This window comes from Protomyctophum bolini (assembly GCF_963924005.1).
Source record: "Protomyctophum bolini genome assembly, chromosome: 4".
Taxonomy (NCBI): Eukaryota; Metazoa; Chordata; class Actinopteri; order Myctophiformes; family Myctophidae; genus Protomyctophum; species Protomyctophum bolini.
The window spans coordinates 43,492,926-43,515,567 of NC_137865.1; the positions used below are offsets into that span (position 1 = coordinate 43,492,926).

Genomic DNA, 22,642 nt, shown 5'->3' on the forward strand with positions numbered 1-22,642 from the left:
TAGAATCTGATCTCAGGTCAGAATGGGTTAAAACAAAACATGTTAGACAAAAAGGAAATGAGAGAGAGAGGGGCGGGGGGGAGGGGGGGGATTGTGAGGTAAAGCAACAGAAGAGAGGTGGAGTAGATGAGAGGGAAGGAAGGGAGGGAGAGAGGAAAGGAGAGATGGGATGGGATGTGATGGGATGGGATGGGGGGGGTTCATTCTCATCACTCAGTGGCAGTGACTGGCTGGTATCTGCATCTCCCTGTCATCTGCACGGGCTTCTGCAGGGTGGAGGGGAGAGAGAGAGAGAGCCTCTATCTCTGAGCCTCATCTGCGGCAGTTCAGGAGCCCGCTTTCCAAGAGTGCCTCATTTTCAAATCTCTTATCTACTCTGGGCCCCGTTTTAAGTATCGCAGTTTTATATTTTTACATGTCATTTGCATGCAGCTCATCAAACCTGTCTCTCTCTCTCTCTCTCTCTCTCTCTCTCTCCCTATCTCTCTCTTTATTTTCTTTTCTCTCGTAGGTGTGTGTGCTCATACACACACGCATGCATGCGACTGTGTGCATGAGCATGCCTGCACGAGGGAATAGGTATTTTATTTTGTATCTGGGTTTTTTTTTAATATACTACCGGTATTTTTTTTCTTCAGTGACACTCGGTGACACTCCACTGGCGTGTTGTTTTGTTACCATGTAAGCGTTTTGACGTTTTCGAGTAGAGAACGTCCCGTGTGTGGAATATCGCATGTGTGTGTGTGAGTGTGCACTCGCTAAACTAAACTGTGTGTGTGTGTGTGTGTGTGTGTGTGTGTGTGTGTGTGTGTGTGTGTGTGTGTGTGTGTGTGTGTGTGTGTGTGTTCAGTGTGTGCGTGCGTGTGTGTGAGAGAGAGAGGCGGATGAGAGTAGGTTTCTGATTTTTATCTGCCTTTTCTTCTCTGTATTTTTGGAGGATTCACACACACTGACCTCTTTGTTTGGGACAGTGAGCAGCCCCTCTAGCCTCCCGGATTTGGGAAAGAAACCATTTCCTGTAGTAGATAGTAAAGAGAGAGAGAGAGAGAGCGAGAGAGAGAGAGAGAGAGAGAGAGAGAGAGAGAGAGAGAGAAGGGGCAGACAGATTTGGGTGGAGTGAGAAGAGTGGGAGAAAGAAAGGCATGGGAAGATTAAGAAAGAGGTGAATGGTTGGAAATGAGGAAGAGAGAGAGAGAGAGAACGTGAAAGAGGAGAAGGGAGGAAGAGAAAATGAGCGATTTAAATGATTATTATGCGAGCAGAGGAGTGTGTGAATGAATGACTGACTGACTGGTGGTTAGCGGTTGAAAAGGTCAGCGGAAGAGAGCAACAAGTGGCCGCCCCGCACCGCACCGTACTGTACTGTACTGTACTGTACTGTACTGTACTGTACTGTACTGTACTGTACTGTACTGTACTGTACTGTACCTTCCCCGCTCGGGGATTTGAAGTTCACCGCAGTGAAGATGTCTCTCGAGTCTCGACGAATTAACAGTCCCATAATAACCCATTCAGCCCTGAGGACGATTCTACAAATGTCTTCTAAATCCTGACGGTTTTCTGAAAAACCTAGTTGTTCTCAAACATTTTCATGTCAAGGACCCCCCAAAAAAGATATGTAATTGGCTGCCAACCCCCATCTGAAAATATGTTTATCCAGGGACCCCCCAGAAGCAAATATTTTAGTTAAAACGTTCACTCACTCACTGAAAAAATATACATTCATATACATTTGCAGCACATTTTCCCCTTTCCCCCAAAACATATCAGATCTACAAGCTCGTAGCGTGGCACTCGGTGCCACGCTATGAGCTTGTAGATCTGCTATTTTTCAATAGCTAAAGTATAACATGATGCTTAAAACACCAAAAGGGGTCCCCGTCCTGAATGGATTAAGTAAAAGTATCAATACTGCAAAGTAGACGTCGTATTACTCTGTTTACAAGTAAAAGTCCGGAATTCAAAATTGACTTGTGTATCAAAATGTAGTTTTGAAGTAGGCTACCAAAAGTAGAAAGTATACTGATTATACAGAATGTCCCATTTCCAGGTTTTCAAAATGTATGAAAATCTTTTGAAAAGATCTACAACAAGCTCACAATGCGTCGCATCTGCGTCTCAGAAAGGCTCTCTGCGAGCTCCAAACTGTCGATCCAACAGTAAATCCAAATGTAAAAAAGGGACACACACTTTGTTCATCGTCAACAGTGCGGACGTGTGCATCCATTTATGTTTAAATATATTCTTACTCTTTCAGAGTATATAAAACCAACACTTTGCTGTGCTCTGCAAACTGTGACATCTCAAGGTTTGGGTTACTATAGTGTGTATATACTTCCTATAAACCACACATGGAAGCATACTTAAACTAGCTTATGTTATTTGCTCGACTTCATTTAACCATTTCTGAACGGGAATCCATTTTGGTGTCAGCATCATGTTATGCTTTAGCTATTGAAAAATAGCAGATCTACAAGCTCATAGCGCGCCACCGAGTGGCGCGCTACGAGCTTGTAGGTCTGCTATTTTTGAAAAATCGAAGAGCGACTGACATTTTTTAGAATCTGATCTCAGGTCAGAATGGGTTAATCAGACCAGTGTATGTGTCCAGTGGAAACCTCGTGTGAATCTGATCTCAGGTCAGAATGGGTTAATGCCTGCCGGGCACGCCTAGTCAAACAATCGATGGGGGGGAGGGAGGGGGGTGGTGTATAAACTTCACTGAATGAATAATATTAAATGGTATACTGTAACTGTACCACTGCCAGTCAGATTTGCATACACAAACACTTCGTCCCAGATGCGCAGGAAGTGTACAGTAACTGTAGCGACTGACAGTTTGTATGAAGACGACTTAATCTCCTCATCTTGGGGGTCATAGAGCAGGAATGGGGATCCGTTGGTTATTTTCCTATTTTCCTTCTCTTTAACCATATATTCAACCCGCCATCCCTATTTTGGACAAGAATGTGCAAAACTATATCTTTTTTAAATGGGTTTAACCCATTTTGACCTGAGATCAGATTCTAAAAATGTCTCCTGTATCCTGACAATTTTCGATTTTTCAAAAATAGCAGACCTACAAGCTCGTAGCGCGCCACTCGGTGGCGCGCTACGAGCCTGTAGATCTTCTTTTTTTCAATAGCTAAAGCATAAGATAATGCTAACACCAAAAGGGGTTCCCACCCAAAATGGGTTTAAGCAGGGGTCATCACCATGCTGACTTGTGGTGAACATTTTTGTCAAAATTAAATACTTGCCACAGACTTGGCATTGGCAAATGGAACGTACCACATGTTCCATTCGTACACTCTCAGAGTTAAGGGGCGTCCTTGCAAATAAAACATTTGACAATAATGACTAGTTCCAGTAGTCTCTAGTCTATGCCATAGTGTCACAGACTCAGTAAATAAATGTCATTCATATTCTGAGGAAAGGTCTTCGCCATGAACACGTTTGTCCGTGTGGGGACATGTTGATGACTCCCGGTTGAAGCTGTTAACCCATTCTGACCTGAGATCAGATTCTAAAAATGTCTTCTACAATCCTGACAGTTTTCTGAAAAAGCTATGTTTCTATGTCAGTCGTTCTTCGATTTTTCCAAAATAGCAGACCTACAAGCTCGTAGCGCGCCACTCGGTGGCGCGCTATGAGCTTGTAGATCTGCTATTTTTCAATAGCTAAAGCATAACATAATGCCAAACACCAAAAGGGGTTAATTGAAGTGCACATGACGCACATATAGATGGAGGTTATGCTCTGGGGTTAGTTCAGGGAAAGACCTCCCCCTTACCCACCACCCACCTCCCCATCATTGTTCTCTTCTCTCCCTGGAGAGAGAGAGAGAGAATTCAACGTCCGTTCAGAGGCTACTAACCGCTGACCGGGGGGAGAAGTAAAGAAACAGAATCAGCCTGGCATCATTTGCATTCAGGTTTTTTTTTTTATCAGCGTAGGAGGAGGGCATTTTTGCGACTGATAAGAACAGGGCGTCACAGGGCGCTGTGCGGGAGGTATAGATGCTGCAGTGAGGAGGTGTGTGTGTGTGCGTGCGCGTGTGTGCGTGTGCGTGTGTGTGTGTGAGAGAGAGAGAGAGAGACAGAAGAGAATGTTACTGTTACAGTTGGTGCAATAAAAGGTATCTATCTGTCCTGTGGCTGAAGAGCTCAATGTGCGAGTGAGTGCGACTTGTCTTATACGAGTTCTCATGTCGAACATGCACACGTGTTTGTGTGTGTTCAAACACAGGGGTATATATATATATATATATATATATATATATTTGTGCATTTATGTTCATATGCGTTGAGGTGGTGGGGGTGGAGGTGGTGACGGTACGGAGAGGGGGGGGGGGTTAATATCAGACCAAATAATTAGATTCGCTATCGTCTCGGCGGCAGCAGTGCGGAGGGATCAGGCAGATTAAAGCCCGGGCTCAGAGCTTGGTTAATATTCATGAGGTGTGGGGGGGAGGGGGCGGGGCGGGGGGGGGGGGGGTCCGCGGGACGAGCAGGAGGAGAGGCTTAGACTGCTGCAGCTCAAAAGACTCTCTTCTCCTGGGCTGTCTTATTCTTAAAGCAGCGTTCTCACACAGCAGCTGCTGCTGCTGCTGCTGCCTCGTTCCTATGGGTATAGGCCTGTGATGTCCTGCCCGTGGACATAGAAAGGTAGACAGACGCCTCCTTTGGGCTCTGGGGTGTCTGTCTGTACTCAAGTGAGGCCAGAGAGCTTCTGCTTGGTTGGTGCTTCACAGAAGCTCCCGCATGCGTCAGAGCGGACATACAGGTCTGATAAGTCCCGGAAAAGGCACACTGTGATTGGCCAGTCACAGACACTTGAGTGGCAGCGTGGCGCAGCGTGCCTTCCGCACTTCCGGCACACTTCTGCGATACAGGTCGATACAGGTCGTCCAATGAACTGTATAGCGGCCAATGAGGTATCTTTTTTTTGCGACCAATAGGTCGCAGTTAACTATGAAACCTTGCGTTTTCTGTCACGTCGCGTCACATCAAGTCACTCACAATCTGTCACTCAATCTGTCACTCACAATCCTGGGCACATGTCTCGTGACATCACTATGACATCATCAGGGATGATAGTAAATCAGGGATCATAATAGTAAATACGACCTGCTGTCGCAATTAAGCCCATATATGGGCTTAATTGCACACACACACACACACACACACACACACACACACAGACAGACAGACAGACAGACAGACGGACGGACGGACGGACGGACGGACGGACGTTCTTATCTTTATGAAGAATCTCCACCTGACTCCAGCCCATCAAGTCTGGGCAAACATTATGCTCAGAGATATTGATTGAGTTTCGAGGCACTGATAAAAATCTGAGTGGATATTGTGTGGTGAATGCTTATTAAATATGTTCGTTTATTTGTGTTTGTTTATTTGCACTTTCCCGTAAATTTGCTATAGAACTTATCCCCGTTCACTTTCCTTGATAAAAACATTTCCGTTTGTAATAATCCAACAGCATGTGCATAAAGTCACAGTATGTGGGTAGCAGGGTGAATCCATTCGTAAGCCATGACATGGGCTGTCATGGCTGTCAACGTCATTGGAGGAGAGGACACCTCTCCTCTCCTCTCCTCTCCTCTCCCTCCAGTCATCCCAGTTCTCCATACAGTACATCTGGCCTGTTCGTTGGTACTTTGCGCTCCTGCGTCGTTCTTGAGTATACATCCACCACGTCCATGTTAGTGTAGGACGTCCTCGTGATCGATGCCCCGTGTGTTGGTTCCCTAGTAGCGCCAATCTGCTGGCTGGCAGTTCATGATGTCTTTGGCAGTGTCCACTGTCCTGTCATTCTCCTGGCTGCTATCTTCTGGCTCACCCTTGGTATTCCATCATACAGATTCTTGCTGATGTTAAGTACTGCACGCAGCATTCTGGTGTAGCACCCGTCTAGAGACGTCTGCAGTGTTGGCTTCAGGGTCCAGCATTCACTGCCATATATACCTGCAGAAGAACAGACTCTATACCCGTTGCATAGAAGAAGTTGAGTTTGATATTCAGTGGGTCTTATGTCTGCTCTGTGGAGACTGACCATGGGAAGTGAAAGGCTGTCGATGCTATCCGGTGGCTTCTCCGTTCTCCTTAACTCAGCGCCACATCTCAGGCATACGCATTCTCTTTTGGCTTAGTTGAACGCACGCACACATGCACGCACGCATGCACGCACGCACGCACGCACGCACGCACGCACGCACGCACGCACGCACGCACGCACGCACGCACAAAACCTCATCAAAATGTGACCTGGCCCTATGCCTCTTGTTCTTGGATTCTCATTATCTGGCTCCTACGGGGTGCATGTGCGTGCGTGCGTGTGCGATGCGTGAGAATATGGTTGTCCCTTTGATTCTCAGCATGGGTCTGTGTGTGTGTGTGTGTGTGTGTGTGTGTGTGTGTGTGTGTGTAAGTATGTCCATATACGTGAATGTGATCTGTGTCTGTGGGTATGCCGCATGCATGCATATTTTGTGGCTATGCCTGCGAGCTCCTATAGTACGTATTTCCTGAATATCAAGGAGTCCTGAGGCTGCATCGTGGCCTCTGTAGATTCATAGAACATCATCTCCTTTCAGTCCCTCTCAGACCATGGGCTCTCTCTCTCCTATCTCTCCCATCTGATCCGGAGGTAGACTTGGCTCTGCACAGGCTCTCCTCTGCGCTCGCTGCTTTCGCTAGCTTTCCACACACTTGCAAAACGGCATCTGAACTGAAGCCCTTTTGTCTTTCTTTCCTCCTTTCCTGCTACGAGAGTTCACTCCTATTCCTGTGAGAGGTTCACAACAATAATTGGTGTTCGCTCTTTTTTAGAGCTTTGTTGAGGTATGCTTTATTTGTAAAGAAAATAATTCATTCATTTCCGAAGACAACTTGCCTGTTTTTGCCTGCGCGCACGTGTTTGTGGTGTGTGTGTGTGTGTGTGTGTGTGTGTGTGTGTGTGTGTGTGTGTGTGTGTGTGTCTGTCTCCCCCCCCCCCACTGGCCTATCATCATAGTGAATTCCAAAGCTGTGGCCTGATGAATTAGTCTGAAACAAATTAGCAGTACTTAGAGCTCAGACGGCTCCAGCATTGGGTTACAAATTAAAACAAAAGATGCCATATCTGTACATCTGCGCTAGTTCCCCATGAAATACAATACGCTCTGTCTCCATCTTCAGTGTACGGCAGACAGAACTACACGGACCACGGCATTCCTTCCTTCCTTCCTTCCTTCCTTCCTTCCTGACTCCAAACCATCGAATATGATGTTTGTCTTTGTTCAATTCAATGTATTGATGATGAGACGATATCACTTTAGGTTCTTTTGAATCGTTTGATTTTGACCGTGCTCATCTTCATTAGGTGTACTAGACGACGTCGTCATTGTATCTTTTAAAATACCAAAAGTAAAAGTACTCCTTTAATGCAGCAGAATGTCCCGTCTTCAAATGTATGAAACAGCTTTTGAAAACATTATTTTCAAATGTCAATTATTTAGGAGGTAGTAATGAGGAAAGAATACATCTTCACGGTTATTTCTTTCAGGCCATTTTAACGGACGCTTTGCTCCGAAGGTGCGCTATAACAGCGTCCCATAAACCTTCTCTGAGTGGTACTACGGCGCAGGTGATGGAACTGCAGATTGGACCAAAGTAACCTCGTTGCATCCCAATAGGTTCTTGGTAAAGCAGTGGCGTTTCCAGGAATCACATTTTGGGCAGGCAAGAATCACATTTTGGGCAGGCAAGATGTGTTCATTGTCGTCGTCGTCGTCGTCCCCCCCCCCCCCCCCCCGTGCACAATCAGTAGCACTAAAGGTTTTCAAAGAGATATACCTGCCAGACAGACGTAGGACACAAAGGCTGAAAGGCATGCATTTACATTCCAATGGGTGATTGAGGGTCGCGCTCTACCGCAACGGCCAGTCCGCCGTCCGTCCACTAATAGTTCTCAGGTCTTGTTTTTGTCCTCAGTGTATGGATTTTGGCCTGGCAGAAAACGCCTGCTGTCCTCGCCTTGTTGTACGTAGATATACGCCACTGGTTGGCGGATGAGGAGAAACTATAGAATTAGACGGGTCATCATATTCTGGTACAAATACAAACACAGAGGCACTTCGTCTCAACCATGAAAGAAGGTTTTTCTAACGTCAACCCTGGGCAACCCCGACTGTAAAAGTAAATCCTGTGCACACAGCCTGTCCTCGGCCCACTTGTAGCCTTTTATGACTCACTCTATACCTCTTGTTCCTCTAGTCTAAAGGTACTAGGCAGGCTCTCAGAAACTTTTCTTCCTTCTCTTTCATCACTGGAGTTTACATTTTCTTTCTCTCCAAGGGCAGAGAAATGTCACGGCGATAAGATGCGATAAGATAAAGATAAAACATAATGGATCTCTGCAGAGAAATTGGGTTGTTATCCCATTCTGACCTGAGATCAGATTCATACGAGGTTTCCACCGGACACACACTGGTCTGATGAACCCATTCTGACCTGAGATCAGATTCTAAAAAAATGTCAGTCGTTCTTCGATTTTTCAAAAATAGCAGACCTACAAGCTCGTAGATCTGCTATTTTTCAATAGCTAAAGCATAACATGATGCTAAACACCAAAACGGGTTCCCGTACAGAATGGCTTATAGCAGCCCCGATTTGTATAGAGATAAAACTACAATACCCAGAGAGAGTTTAGCAACAGAGGGTAAGCACACAAGGTTAAAAAACTGAACCACAACATATTTTACTCCTTTAGAGAAACGAGGAAGATAAAAGTGATACATTGCAAAGCAACATGGTCCTTGTTAACATACATATGGAGGGGAAAAGGCATGGAGCATAACCAACCCAGTGTATAACACTAGAGAGATAAATAACACAAGAAACAAGAGAAATAGTCCACTTGCAAAATAACTTCACTCTTCATCAGGCACTGTGGGGCAAAGGTCTCCACTCCAGCTGATCTAAGGATTCATAAAGTTCCAGTGCTGGTCGAATGCTGCCACCTGGTGTAGACTACCCAGTACTGCATCACACTGCTTCATTCATTCTCCCATCTGCGTAGACTAGAGACTAGAGAGCAGTGGATTGATTGATTGATTGATTGTTGGAGTACGGGGGCCAGTTTTGAATTGCAAAGAATTCAAGGTATTCACATTAATTAATGACTGTTGATAGGGTGTTCCACCATTGGTGGCATAGGAGCAAAATTAATTTAGTCCCTTGTTTGTGCCGAATCTGGGGTGCATCTGATGTTGCACCAGGACAGGAGCCATGTTTTTACTCTGGCCATGAATCTATGTTCCCCGGCCTGTCTGAGCTGCTCATATTAGTCAGCAACCTTTTGTAAGAACGACCTGCAGGTTCTATGTGGATTAGAAGTACTTCTTCAAAGGCTTTTGGGGTGGATGGATAATCGTGTTCATAGTACTGTTACATTATGGAACTGTGTTTACATTTGAGAAAGCATCATACAACATGGAAGTAAAGAGAGTTATAGTTATGAGCTGTGTGTGTGTGTGTGTGTGTGTGTGTGTGTGTGTGTGTGTGTGTGTGTGTGCGTGTGTGTGTGCGTGTGCGTGTCACTGAGACTCTGATTAAGCCTGTTATGTGGCTTGGGAGTGATTGTGAGAGGGAATGTTTGGGGCCTCATTTGAACAAAGACAAGATTGTACTGAACTGAGGATGCACAGGTGTGTGTGTGTGTGTGTGTGTGTGTGTGTGTGTTGTATGTGTCCCCTCTCTCTCTCTCTCTCTCTCTCTCTCACACACACACACACACACACACACACACACACACACACACACACACACACACACACACACACACACACACACACACACACACACACGCACAGAGAGAGAGAGACCATGTTGACTTCCCAGTCTTTGTGCAGTGTATCCACAGGGATCTTATTATGGTGACAGGCTGAATGGGAGCATGCCGACCTCATCAGATCTTCTTTCGGGTCTTTTCTTCTCCTCTCTCTCCTGAGGTCTCTGTCTCTCTTCCCCCCCCCCCCCCCCCAATCTATCTACCCTCCCTCTCTTTTTCTAATTTCTCCCAATCTCCGTTGCTTTCTTTTATGACTATATCTGCTTTTCTGAGTGTCTTTGTTCGACCTATGCTCTCCCTCATTTCTCATTTCCTACTTGGGCACCGACTGTCCATAATTTCACTCTGCCTTTTGTAAACCCGTGTTTGCCTCTCGGCATGCGGTGGACACTGCCCAATTTATGGGTATTTCAATTGGCGGCACTTTGTGTTTTGGTGTTTGGGATTTATCTGATGTGTTGTTGGACATAAAGTATCCCCAGACACAGTATTAAACAATTGCAACATCATATGGTCTTAGAATTACACACACTTTACAGTACTACATTGTGTTACAGTATCTATTCTCTTATAGAATAACTTTGTTACATGAAAGTCTAATAACTATTGGTAACTATTAAAAAGCAAAAGTTGGGGTGCATACTTAGTTTAGACTGGTCATTGGTTAGATATAAGGTTGGTGAGGGGTGCGTTAAGACGACCGGATTAAGGTTGGTGAGGGGTGCGTTAAGGGTTGGGAGAGGGTTAAGGTTAGGTTTAGGTGTGCTGCCCCGTGGGAGGTTAGGGTTAGGGTTGAGGGTTTGAGATAGGTTGTAGGACTAATTACTGGTCTAACCAATGACTAGTCTATACCAAGTACCAATTGTATGATTCCCTTGTATTCCTATGCTAGATTACACTCACTTTATGGCTGTAAACTATTTTATTCTTAACCCATTTAGGACTCTAAATCCTAAAAGTTTTCTGAAAAGCCCTATGTTTATATGTCAGTGGTGCTCAATGTTTTTCACGTCAAGGACCCCCAGAATAAACTGCAATTGGCCGCCGGCCCCCATCTGAAAATATGTTGTTCCAGTGACCCCCCAGAAGCAAAGATTTGGGTTGAAACGTTTGTGTGAAAGAATACATATTCAAAGATTTGCACTCATTTTCAGACCTGCTATTTTTCAATAGCTAAAGTATAACATAATGCTTTAAACACCAAAAGGGGTTCCCACCCTAAATGGGTTCATCGTGAATTGTTTGCAGCTATTCCCTTAAAATGCATTTTTAATAAAATGTCCACTAATGCGTGACCCTTGTCTCTCGTCTCTTCCTCTGCAGAGATGGAGGCTAACTCTGGTTTGTGGCGAGGCAGACTGTTGGCTCAGTCGTGTTACGTTGAACTCTGATACTGCAGCTGCCAACTGTACCATCTACAGCAAAGGTAACTTTTTATATAGCAAAAGTACACTTGGATACTGCTACTGTATACCATTCAACATTTATACAATTATTACAGACAGACAAACAATAACTGAGCAGGATGGGTGTTTGTCCTGTATGATGTGTATGTCAGTCAGACAGACAGACAGACAGACAGACAGACAGACAGACAGACAGACAGACAGACAGACAGACGTTCACAACACCAGAGGGAGTTCAACAAACCATTTGCAACCCAGATTCGGCACAAACAAGGGACTCAAGGCGACGGCGGTCACCGGCTTTGACCGTATGACCTCAGTGTGTGATGATGATCCCTTACAATTTACACTTAATTTGAGGCATTTAGCAGACGCTCTGAAGCCCAAACCATACCAAAGGGTCGGGTCGGGACAAAAAGGTTTTAAAGGTCAAATGAGTTGCATTGTTGTGGTTTACGTTAAACGTGTTGTCCCGACCCGACCCTTTGGTGTGGTTTGGGCTTAAATTCAAAGCGACTTACAGTACGCAAGAACAACACATGGTAATACATCAAATACATAAAACATTTTCATCAAGAATCATAAGGAAGCTAAGAACCTATAGCATCTGTCCAGTAGAAAATCTGTACAGTAAAGCTATAAGTATACACTATAGAATGCTATGTCTACATAAAATGTTATTGCTATCTAAATTACTTAAGTTGAGCCTTTTGCATGCGCCTGTAAGGTAGTCGAGGCCTCACTCACACCTTCGCATCTAGCATACAACATAGTTGGATGCTAGATGTAAACAAAGGGTTTGTTTACATCTTGCCCCAATGCATTTCCAATGGAAGTCACATGGTTTGACACAACATTTTTGTTGTACGGCTTTCGGCTGTGTTTCTACTGCCCCCCACCCCCTCATACAACAAAAATGGTGTGTCAAACCATGTGACTCCCATTGGAAATGCATTGTGAGCTTGCATCAGTAAACAAGTCTCATGCATCAGCTATACATCAGTCTGTTGTGAAGGTGTGAGTCAGGCCTAAGATGGAGTCTGAAGAGGTGAGTTGTCAGACTGCGGGGGAAGATTGGGAGTGAGTCTGCAGTTCTGATTGCAATTGGAAAGTTCATTCCATAGTTTTGGAGCCAGAAGGGAGAAGAGTCTGGGACGTGTGGAGCGTTGTCCCGGCTGTTTTAATGAATGTTCTGCCAGCCTCCCTGTGTTGGCTGATCTGAGCGTGCAGGGCGGGTTGTAGGGTCCAGGATCAGACCTTGAAGAACTCCCTGTATGTGTTTCAGACGAGGAGGTGTATTGTAGGGTCCAGGATCAGACTTTAAACATGTCCCTGTATGTGTTTCAGATGAGGAGGTGTATTGTAGGGTCCAGGATCAGACTTTGAACATGTCCCTGTATGTGTTTCAGATGAGGAGGTGTATTGTAAGGTGACCAGTGAGATCGTGGCGGGCGACCGCCTCCTCGCCTCCCTGTCGCCTCCCTGTGGCGGTGGCTCCTCCTCCTCCGCCGTGGATCACATGTCCCCCCCGTTGAGCCTGGTTACCCAGAAGCCCTCAGTGAAGGAGGAGTCCACCGTGTACTCGCCAGGACTGCGGGCGGAGATCCAGCTGCTTCCGCAGCAGGCTGGCATGGCGGCCATCTTAGCCACAGCTGTCGTCAACAGTGAGTGATTTCTGTGATTTTCAGTAGGGCTGCAACTGTTGATTATTTTCTTGTAGTGATTATTATATTATATTGATTACTTCTTCCGATTAATCAAATAATCAAGCTTTATTTTTCAACAAATTGACACGAAAACACCCCAATGGAACTAACTATGGATTACATCCGATGAACAACTTAATTATATTGCCCTAAATTATACGTTGTCATACCGCGGTGTCACACAGACATTGCCAATCGACAAGCATACTAAGCATTGTGAGCAATTCCTGCTATTGTAATTAAATATATATAATGTGAAATCCTTTCTAAATCGATTATTTTATTCTAATACATTATGTGTTGTTATTTTTATTTATTTTAAATAATCAATTAAATGGATTAGTTTGATTACCTGTTTAGTTAACAGCCCTAATTATCACTGCATCACTTTTGTGCATTGGTTCTCCATCCCATGTAAACTCACATGAAATATCCAATTCACCGTTTAAACCACACGATGGCAGTGTTGCTACTCTTTAACAACAAACTGGTGGCCGTTGTCACAACAATGCATAGCGATTTGTCTTCTCACATGGCTTCCAGGTAAAGTTACCCATTGGCTCTGCTGCACTGATGTCAGACACACACACACACACACACACACACACACACACACTGTGACACACACTGTGGCACACACTGTGAGACACACACACACACACACACACACACACACACACACACACACACACACACACACACACACACACAGTAAACTGTCACTGTGATTAATCACCGCAGATCAAGCGTGAGAGTTTCAACATGATGAGACATCTCCACTGCTCCTTCCTGCCCTTGTCGTTAACACCGTAGTCATTCTGAAGAGCCGCTTAATTATGGGGCGTTATCATAAATAGCCCCGTTAACCCATTTAGACCTGACGTCGACATTTTTGTTTCTATATCAGTGGTTCTCAATATTTCATGTCAAGCACCCCAAAAATGATATGTAATATGCCACCGACCTCCATCGGAAAATATATGAGAATATATATTCAAAGATTTGAGGCAAATTTTCACGATTTTTCAAAAATAGCAGACCTACAAGCTTGTAGATCTGCTATTTTTCAATAGTTAAAGTATATAACATAATGCTTCAAACACCAAAAGGGTTTCCCGCCCAGAATGGATTAACACACGATACGACACCAGATTAGTTTGATTCCCCCCGCGGCATGTCACTCTCTCTCTCTCTCTCTCTCTCTCTCTCTCTCTCTCTCTCCCACAACTCTGCTCCGCGATAACCTTTAGAGTCCTGTTGCCGTAGTAACCTGTGAAGTAATGTGATTACAAAGTGCTCATCACAGCTGTTGTCGGAGCTCCTTCGATGGACGAGAAAGGTGTTTGTTTGTTGGTTGAGCGTTATGTGCCATCTGCACATGTACTGCATACACACTGTACGTATGTGCATGCATAGGAATGTCACGTACGTACTGTAAGTGTGGACCGTATGTAGGCTATGTATGGGTTTCAAATAACCGATTGCTCGGTGCTCATTTCCGATCGGACAAATAATCAGAATCAGAATCAAAGTTTATTGTCACATCACATTACAAGTAACGTGGGTGAAATTCTTGTTTGTGCAGGCTCATCATTGCAGTTAAAAGAAAGACATAAAGTGCATAGTACATGACTAATCTACATGGTGCAATATGTATGCATATAAAAATAATTAAATAATAGTGATGTAGCCTATGTGTATGTGTATATATAAAGTAGTCTCTACTAAAAGGAGACCAATTCAGTTCAGTCTGTGCAGTGTCACCAGACCTGTTCTTGTTCAGCAGTCTAATTGTTGACAAGTAGAAACTGTTCAAGAGTCTGGAGGTGCTGCTCTTGATGCTCATGTAGTAATGTGACAACGTACTTAACTGTTTGTGTGCTTGTCTCCCCCTCAGAGGACATCTTCCCGTGTAAGGACTGTGGATTAATTAACTGTTTGTGTGCTTGTCTCCCTCCCCCTCAGAGGACATCTTCCCGTGTAAGGACTGTGGGATCTGGTACCGCAGCGAGCGGAACCTGCAGGCCCACCTCATGTACTACTGCGCCAGCCGGCAGAAGCAGCCGGCCGCCGCCTCGCCTCCGCCGCAGGACAACAACAAGCCCAAGGACTCCTACCCCAACGAGCGCGTCTGCCCCTTCCCGCAGTGCAACAAGAGCTGCCCCAGCGCCAGCTCCCTGGAGATACACATGCGCACGCACAGTGGTGAGACGGCATCCCATTCTGACCTGAGATCAGATTCTATTAAAAAATGTCTTCTACATCCTGACAGTTTTCTGAAAAAAAGCTATGTTTCTCGACGCATTGTGAGCTTTTCAAAATATTTTTTACTGTATATACATTTGAAATCTTGAAATGAGACATGCTGCAAAATTAATACTTTTACTTTTGGTACTTTAAGTACTTTTTGACGCCAATACTTTTGTACTTTTACTCAAGTACATTTTTTATTCCGGACTTTCACTGCAGTATTTATACTTTTACTTAAGTAAAACATTTTAGTACTTTTCCCACCACTGCTGCAAAGCAATTCCAATGTATGGCCGCCCCGTAATCATTTAACTTATGGTCATGGAACAACTGCTCTGGAACTCTTAAATGTTTTTTTTGTTAGTCAATTTATTGGGTTTCCTATTAAAAACCCTCCTCTCTTAGCCACACACTGCCTCACTTTGTCTCCTCTTCTCTCTCCTCCCCCCTGCCTCCTCCTCTCTCTCTCCTCTCCCCTGTCACCTCCTCTTCTCTCTCCTCCCCCCTGCCATCTCACCAGTCACATCACCCCTGTTTTACACCAAGGGCTTCCCGTCATACAGAGCACCGAAGTCTGACGTCACTTTCAGTAGAGGGCGCCAATACACAGGTTCATGTATGTTATTCATTTGCATTGAAATCTCCATAGGGCGATTTTAGGTCGCTTCATATAAGACCTGTGTTTGGAAAATAAACCGACCACCCCGGCCTTTCTGTCAGGGGAGTGGCTGTGCGTTGTTAATGATGTCCATTCATATTATTTTGATACAGCCAGTTTCTGGAGAAAAGGGAATTAATGTGGCCGCAAAAGCCTTGAAACTACATATGAAGGCAATGTCGCTGCTAATATACGTCACGCCCAGCTGTCAACACATTGCGTTCCTGAGATTCCTCATTGACGTAAGCTCAGCTGGTGGTGACTCGACTCGTACTAACCCACAAAACATTAAATATCAATAAAATAAAAATAAACGTAATTAACATTCAGTTTCTGTTGTGCGACGGGCAGATGCAGCAACCCCGCCTACTCGGAAATGTAGTCTCTGGGTTGTTTGACTCGTTTCTAACGCTTATTTTGTTACTCTTTGGGTATATTTGTACATTTCCACCTACAGTCGATGCTTCATATCCATATGAGTGAAAAGGCCGGGGTGATCGTTTTATTTTTCAAACACAGTTCTTATACGAGGCGATCTAAAATCCCCCTATGGAGATTACAATGCAAATAAAAAGTACACGAACCTGGGGACTGACGGCCTCTACTGACAGTGACGTCAGGACTTCGGTGCTCTAGTCTATACCACAGTGGTTTTCAACCCTTTTCATATCAAGGTTCATTATTTATTCGGTATTCGAGCCGCGGACCACCGTTTGATGAGATTTAGCCTCGCAGACCCAAAACTGAAGAATATTTTGTTATCGTTGGCTAAGATTTTGTCCCACAATCCAATGCTGTTGGTTACGTTTTTGCCGCTTTTGGCGGGCTCCGTGTTTTTTGTTTTTCTGGCGTGCATGCGATGTGCACGGGTTGAAAACAACTGAAATACCACATTGAATATAAGATACCGTACTCCTTCATTTATTAAAGGCCATCCATAACCTCGCTGCCCCATACCCGACTGACCTTCTTCACGTCGACATTAGGTCTGCCTCCTCCATCAAACTGAAAGTCCTCCCAGCCCGTCTGTCCACCATGGGGTCAAGAGCTTTCAGCCGCTCTGCCCCTCACCTCTGGAACTCCCTCCCCCCTGATATTAGAAACATGGACTCAATCACCTCATTTCAAACCCACCTCAAACCTCACCTGTTTAGGCTGATCTGTGTCAGCATATTCTTTTTTCTGTTGCTTTGAAACTGTGTTTTGTATCGACTGCTTTTAACTTGTTGTACGGCAACCTTGAGTGCCCTGAAAGGCGCCTTATGAATAAAACGTATGATTATTATTATTATTATTATTACTAACAACCGTCCCTCTGTGCCCTCTCTCTACAGGCGAGCGTCCGTTCGTCTGTCTCATCTGCCTGTCGGCGTTCACCACCAAGGCCAACTGCGAGCGCCACCTGAAGGTGCACACGGACACGCTGAACGGCGTGTGTCACGGCTGTGGCTTCATCTCCACCACCAGAGACATCCTGTACAGCCACCTGGTCACCAGTCACATGGTCTGTCAGCCCGGATCCCGCAGCGAGGTCTATTCCCCCGGGCCGGGCCTCCCGAAGCTGCCTCTGGCCATAGGTACAGTAAAACACTCCCTAAGCTGCCTCTGGCCATAGGTACAGTAAAACACTCCCTAAGCTGCCTCTGGCCATAGGTACAGTAAAACACTCCCTAAGCTGCCTCTGGCCATAGGCACAGTAAAACACTCCCTAAGCTGCCTCTGGCCATAGGTACAGTAAAACACTCCCGAAGCTGCCTCTGGCCATAGGTACAGTAAAACACTCCCTAAGCTGCCTCTGGCCATAGGTACAGTAAAACACTCCCTAAGCTGCCTCTGGCCATAGGTACAGTAAAACACTCCCTAAGCTGCCTCTGGCCATAGGTACAGTAAAACACTCCCTACGCTGCCTCTGGCCATAGGTACAGTAAAACACTCCCTAAGCTGCCTCTGGCCATAGGTACAGTAAAACACTCCCTAAGCTGCCTCTGGCCATAGGTACAGTAAAACACTCTCTAAGCTGCCTCTGGCCATAGGTACAGTAAAACACTCCCTAAGCTGCCTCTGGCCATAGGTACAGTAAAACACTCCCTAAGCTGCCTCTGGCCATAGGTACAGTAAAACACTCTCTAAGCTGCCTCTGGCCATAGGTACATAACACTCCCTAAGCTGCCTCTGGCCATAGGTACAGTAAAACACTCCCTAAGCTGCCTCTGGCCATAGGTACAGTAAAACACTCTCTAAGCTGCCTCTGGCCATAGGTACAGTAAAACACTCCTAAGCTGCCTCTGGCCATAGGTACAGTAAAACACTGCATGTTCTGCTGCTCAAACCATTATAACAGTGGTTCCCGGGACCCCCAGGGGTACCTGAGGGAGTTCCAGGGGGTTCCCCAGCTAAATGATAGTTTGGAACCAAATGGACCCTTATGAGTCTGTAACTCTGAGAGTGTACAAATGGACCCTAACAGGTCCATTTGGTTTCATTTGTACACTCTCAGAGTTAAAATAACATTGATTTTACAATAAAAATTGGGGATCCCAGAGATAGAAATGTCATTAAATGGGGGGTCCGTAGACTAATGCACGTCAAACTGGGAGTCATTGAGAATCACTGCTAGAGCTAAAACTCTTCTCTTATGGGGGGTCCTTGGCATATGTTTTTCAAATGGGGGGTCCTTTTGACGTGAAAAAGTTTGGGAACTACGGCATTATAAGATCTGAGGCCAGATTCTACAAATGTCTTCTAAATCCCAGATGTTTCTGTATCAGTGGTTCTAAATCCTAGATGTTTCTGTATCAGTGGTGCTCAAACATTTTCAAGTCAAGGACCCCCAGAATGTTCTGTCTTCGGCCGCCGACAACCATTCTGAAAATCCTTCGTACCAGCGATGCCCCAGAAGCAAAGATTTGAGTTAAAAGCGTTTAAAAGTTTAAAATAATGGCTAAAGTGGTTAAAAGCTAAGGTGACACAGATGAGTTCCAGCCAGGTAGGGTCTCAATGTGTTAATCACTACAATGTGTCGAAATTATTCAGATTTTATTTATTTATCCACTAACTCGTAAAGCATCTAAATGTTTTATTTTTGTATTTATTTTTTGGTCTACTCTATAATGACACGCCCAGGGTTAAGGTGGTTAGCTATTGGACAACTTGGTAGTGCTTGGGGGTGTGCCTACAGTATTTTCTTTTAACGGACAACCCCATTCTCGTTGTAAAGCTTGGATGATTGGATTTCATGGTCTAAAATAGGTTTAGACCTTTTTACATCCAACATGGAAAGGAAAAACTGGGTTATTCTGTCCTGTGCTTTTGTATATTTCCTGCTGCAGTCCACTGAGCCTGTTCTTTGTGTCTCTGCTCCTCACAGGGCTGAGTCCAGGAGACTCTGGCGTGGTGCTGAAGTGTCAGGTGTGTGGCCACAACTGTGACTCTCCGCAGCAGCTCCAGCAGCACGTCCGCACCCACCTGGAGGTCAGGGTCCCGGCCGAGAGGAGTCCCACCCCTCGCCAGAGCACCCAGTCCTCCACCGACCACGCCCAGCTGCACCCCCCGCACCCCCAGGACAGGGAGCCCCCGGCCTGCGTTCCCCGCCCGGACTCCTCCAGCCCGGGCGCCAACGGCGGCTCGGCCACGCCGCGAGGCTGCAGTCCTCCCGATGCGAGCGCCTACCTGAGGATCAAAGTGGAGCCCAACTCGGACTCGGAGTTAGAGGGGCCGGCGACGGACATGGTCGGAGACGGGGAGGAGGAGGAGGAGGCCAGAGAAGATGGTGACCGAGAGTCGCTGATGAAGAGCAGCACGGGGCGCGCCGCCGCCGTTTCCTCTCAGGCCTCGACGTCTCCCAGGAGTCCGTCTGCTGTCGTGGTGAAGGCGGAGCCGACAAGCCCCACTCCCGGGTCGAGTCCCGCCCACGTGGGCGGTTTGGGTTCGGTGTTGCCGGGCGGAGCGGTCTTCCGCCCCCAGTACATGTTTAGCCCCGAAGCGGCCATCTTGCCTCAGGCCTCAGAGATCCTGGCCAAGATGTCAGAAATGGTCCACAGCCGCCTCAAACAGGACCAGGCCGTTCCCCAGACCAGCCCGGCCGCCTTCTACCCCGCCGGGGCGGCGGCGGCCGTCGGCGCCGTGGTCGCTCCCCACAAAGGAGCGACGTGCTTCGAGTGTGACATCACCTTCAACAACATCAACAACTTCTACGTGCACAAGAGGCTGTACTGCTCCAGCAGACACCAGGCGGACATGCCGGCCCCGGGGGTCATCAGAGACGCGGTTCCGGCGCCGCCGCCTCCAAGCGGCGGACACTGTCTGTCCAGTTCTCCTCAAGGCGGAGCGGCGAGCGGCGCGGCCAGCCGAGCGGCGTCGGCTTCCCCGACCGACTCGGACAACGCGGCGGGAGGCAGACCGACGGAGAACAGGAGGCTTCTGGCGGAGGTGAAGATGGAAGCTCCGGGGACAAAAGAGGGAGTGTCCTCCTCCTCCGAGGGGGAGGGAGGAGGAGGCGGGAGCGCGACGGGGGGAGGAGGAGGAGGAGGAGGAGGAAGAGCGAGCGAGGGCAGCCAGAGCCCGGCGAGCGGCTCGGCCGAGGACCAGGAGGAGGACCCCACCAAGACCTTCTGCGAGGCCTGCAACATCCGCTTCAGCCGCCACGAGAACTACACCGTCCACAAGCGCTTCTACTGCGCCTCGCGCCACGACCCGTCCAACCACCGGGCCAACCACCTGGCCAAGGCCAGCGCCGCCGCCGCCGCCTTCACGCCGCAGCCCTTCCGCACGCGCAAGAGGAAGAAGATGTACGAGATCCACATGGCCAGGAACGAGGCTCTGGCTAAAGCCGCCGCTGCGGCCGTGGGCGGCCGCGCGGCCCCGTCGCCCACCAACCCCGGTCTGACCGTCAAGCGGGAGGTGTCGCCCGGCGTGGCGGGCAGGTCCAGCCCTGAAGGAGACGGCCCCATCGACCTGAGCAAGAGACCGCGGCTCCAGGAGACGTCTCGGGGCGGCGGCGGTCTTCCCGCGCTGCCTCTCACCGACTACCACAAGTGCACGGCGTGCAGCATCAGTTTTAACAGCATCGAGAACTACCTGGCGCACAAGACCTACTACTGCCCCGCCACCACCCTGCAGCCGCACACCCTGGAGCAGCTCCACAGGCTCAAGAGGCCCGCCTCCACCTCCCCCACAAACAGGCCCGACGTCCTCCACCCTCTGGAGGCCAAGACGCTGCCCGCCGACTGGGCGTCGCACGCCCGGGGCACCTCCACGCCCAGCCCTCACCCCTCGGCCTTACCCGGCTCCGAGGCCGCGTCCCCTCAACACACCACCACCACCACCCCCGCGGTGCTCGGGGCCAGGGGCTTAGGCAGCGGCTCGCCCCATGTGACCTGTCCCTATTGCCCCAACAGGCCCATTGCCTGTGACCTGGTGGAGCATTTCAAGAGCGTCCATGGCCTGATCCTCTCCGTGCAGCTGCCCCACGAGGCCCAGCAGCCTCCGACCGGCGGAAAGCTCAGCCCCAGCCCCAGCGTCAGCCCCAGGGACGGAGCACCGCAGGCCACCACCTCCACGCCGCCCCTCGGCCTGTCCAGACCGGGCTCCCGACTCCACCGAGACAGCATCAACGGGCGGGTGAAGAGAGAGCCCGCCTCCCCCTCCTCCCCTCTGATGAATGGTAGCCCCCTGGGCGGTGGGGGGGGAGCGTCCCCTCCGACCAGCTCTCCCCTGGCCGTGTCCCCCTCCAGGGCCCTCTCTATGACTGCGTCGCCCGTGCCTGATGCCCTGAGGGAGACCGTGGTGGCCTCTCTCCTTCCGGAGAAGGCCGCCCTGGCCTTGGCCTCCCACCCTCTCCCCGTTCCTCCTCCGGCTCTGCTCGGAGGCCCGGCCGGTCCTAAGACCTCGCTGGTGTCTCCCGTGGTGCAGAACGGTAACTCGCGCTTCTGTCGGCTGTGCAACATCAAGTTCAGCAGCCTGTCCACCTTCATAGCACATAAAAAATACTACTGCTCCTCGCATAGTGCCGAACACGTCAAGTGAGGCATGGAGACTCTCCCCCCCCTCTTCCTCCTCCTCGTCCATGCTTTTATCTCTCTCCCCACAGCACTGGTTTTGCTTCCCTCAAAGCTCATATTTGCACAGTGAAATCCTTGGAGTTGCTAAGTGATAAATGGACCCCAAGGATTTGACTGTGAACGTCGCCTCTGCTGCCAGCCTCCTGTCCTGTATGTGGGCCTATTAAGATGGCATTTGGCTGGCACCACCACCATGTATGAAATTGTGACTGTTACTCAACATGGCCGGGACGAATTACAGCAGGTGTTTACTAAACACCCGCTAACTACATTGCTCCTCCTATGGGTCAAAGTTCGTATTACACTAAAGAGCTACGATGGACGTGGGAGTTGACTTCCCAGCTAACTGTAGCTGTTCACGTACGGTAGCTTCTTGGCTATCCAGCTAGTAGGGCTTCCTACTGCACACACACACACACACACACACACACACACACACGTTTGCTCTTGTCCCTAGATAATTTCACTCTCATCCCCCCAGCTTCCTAAAATGGCGTTCCCACACATCTTGCAAAAAATGTTTTGCTTTAATGGGGACATTAAAAACGATCTGTCATGAACCCTCTCTAACTAAAATGTTTATAATGACAGTAATTTGATTCGGATTGTCGGACGCATTTCAGGCTGGTGAGGATAATGAAGATGTGTATTAGGACGCTGAGTCTTTTCCTGGGCTATTGATGCCTCTGACTTTATAATGGAGGAATTATT

General features: G+C 47.8%; 1 protein-coding gene across 1 annotated transcript in view; it reads left to right on the top strand.

Moving 5' to 3' along the window:
* The window catches only part of zfpm1 (zinc finger protein, FOG family member 1), a 113,723-nt gene extending 91,398 nt beyond the window's left edge, over positions 1-22,325 (top strand). Inside the window, exons 5-10 of the mRNA XM_080762247.1 lie at positions 11,176-11,278; positions 12,668-12,922; positions 14,930-15,169; positions 17,207-17,449; positions 19,240-20,333; positions 20,391-22,325. Coding sequence (XP_080618373.1) covers positions 11,176-11,278; positions 12,668-12,922; positions 14,930-15,169; positions 17,207-17,449; positions 19,240-20,333; positions 20,391-21,896 — 3,441 coding nt within the window. The 3' untranslated portion in view covers positions 21,897-22,325. The remainder of the gene's footprint in view (positions 1-11,175; positions 11,279-12,667; positions 12,923-14,929; positions 15,170-17,206; positions 17,450-19,239; positions 20,334-20,390) is intronic.
* Positions 22,326-22,642: the final 317 nt, after the last annotated feature.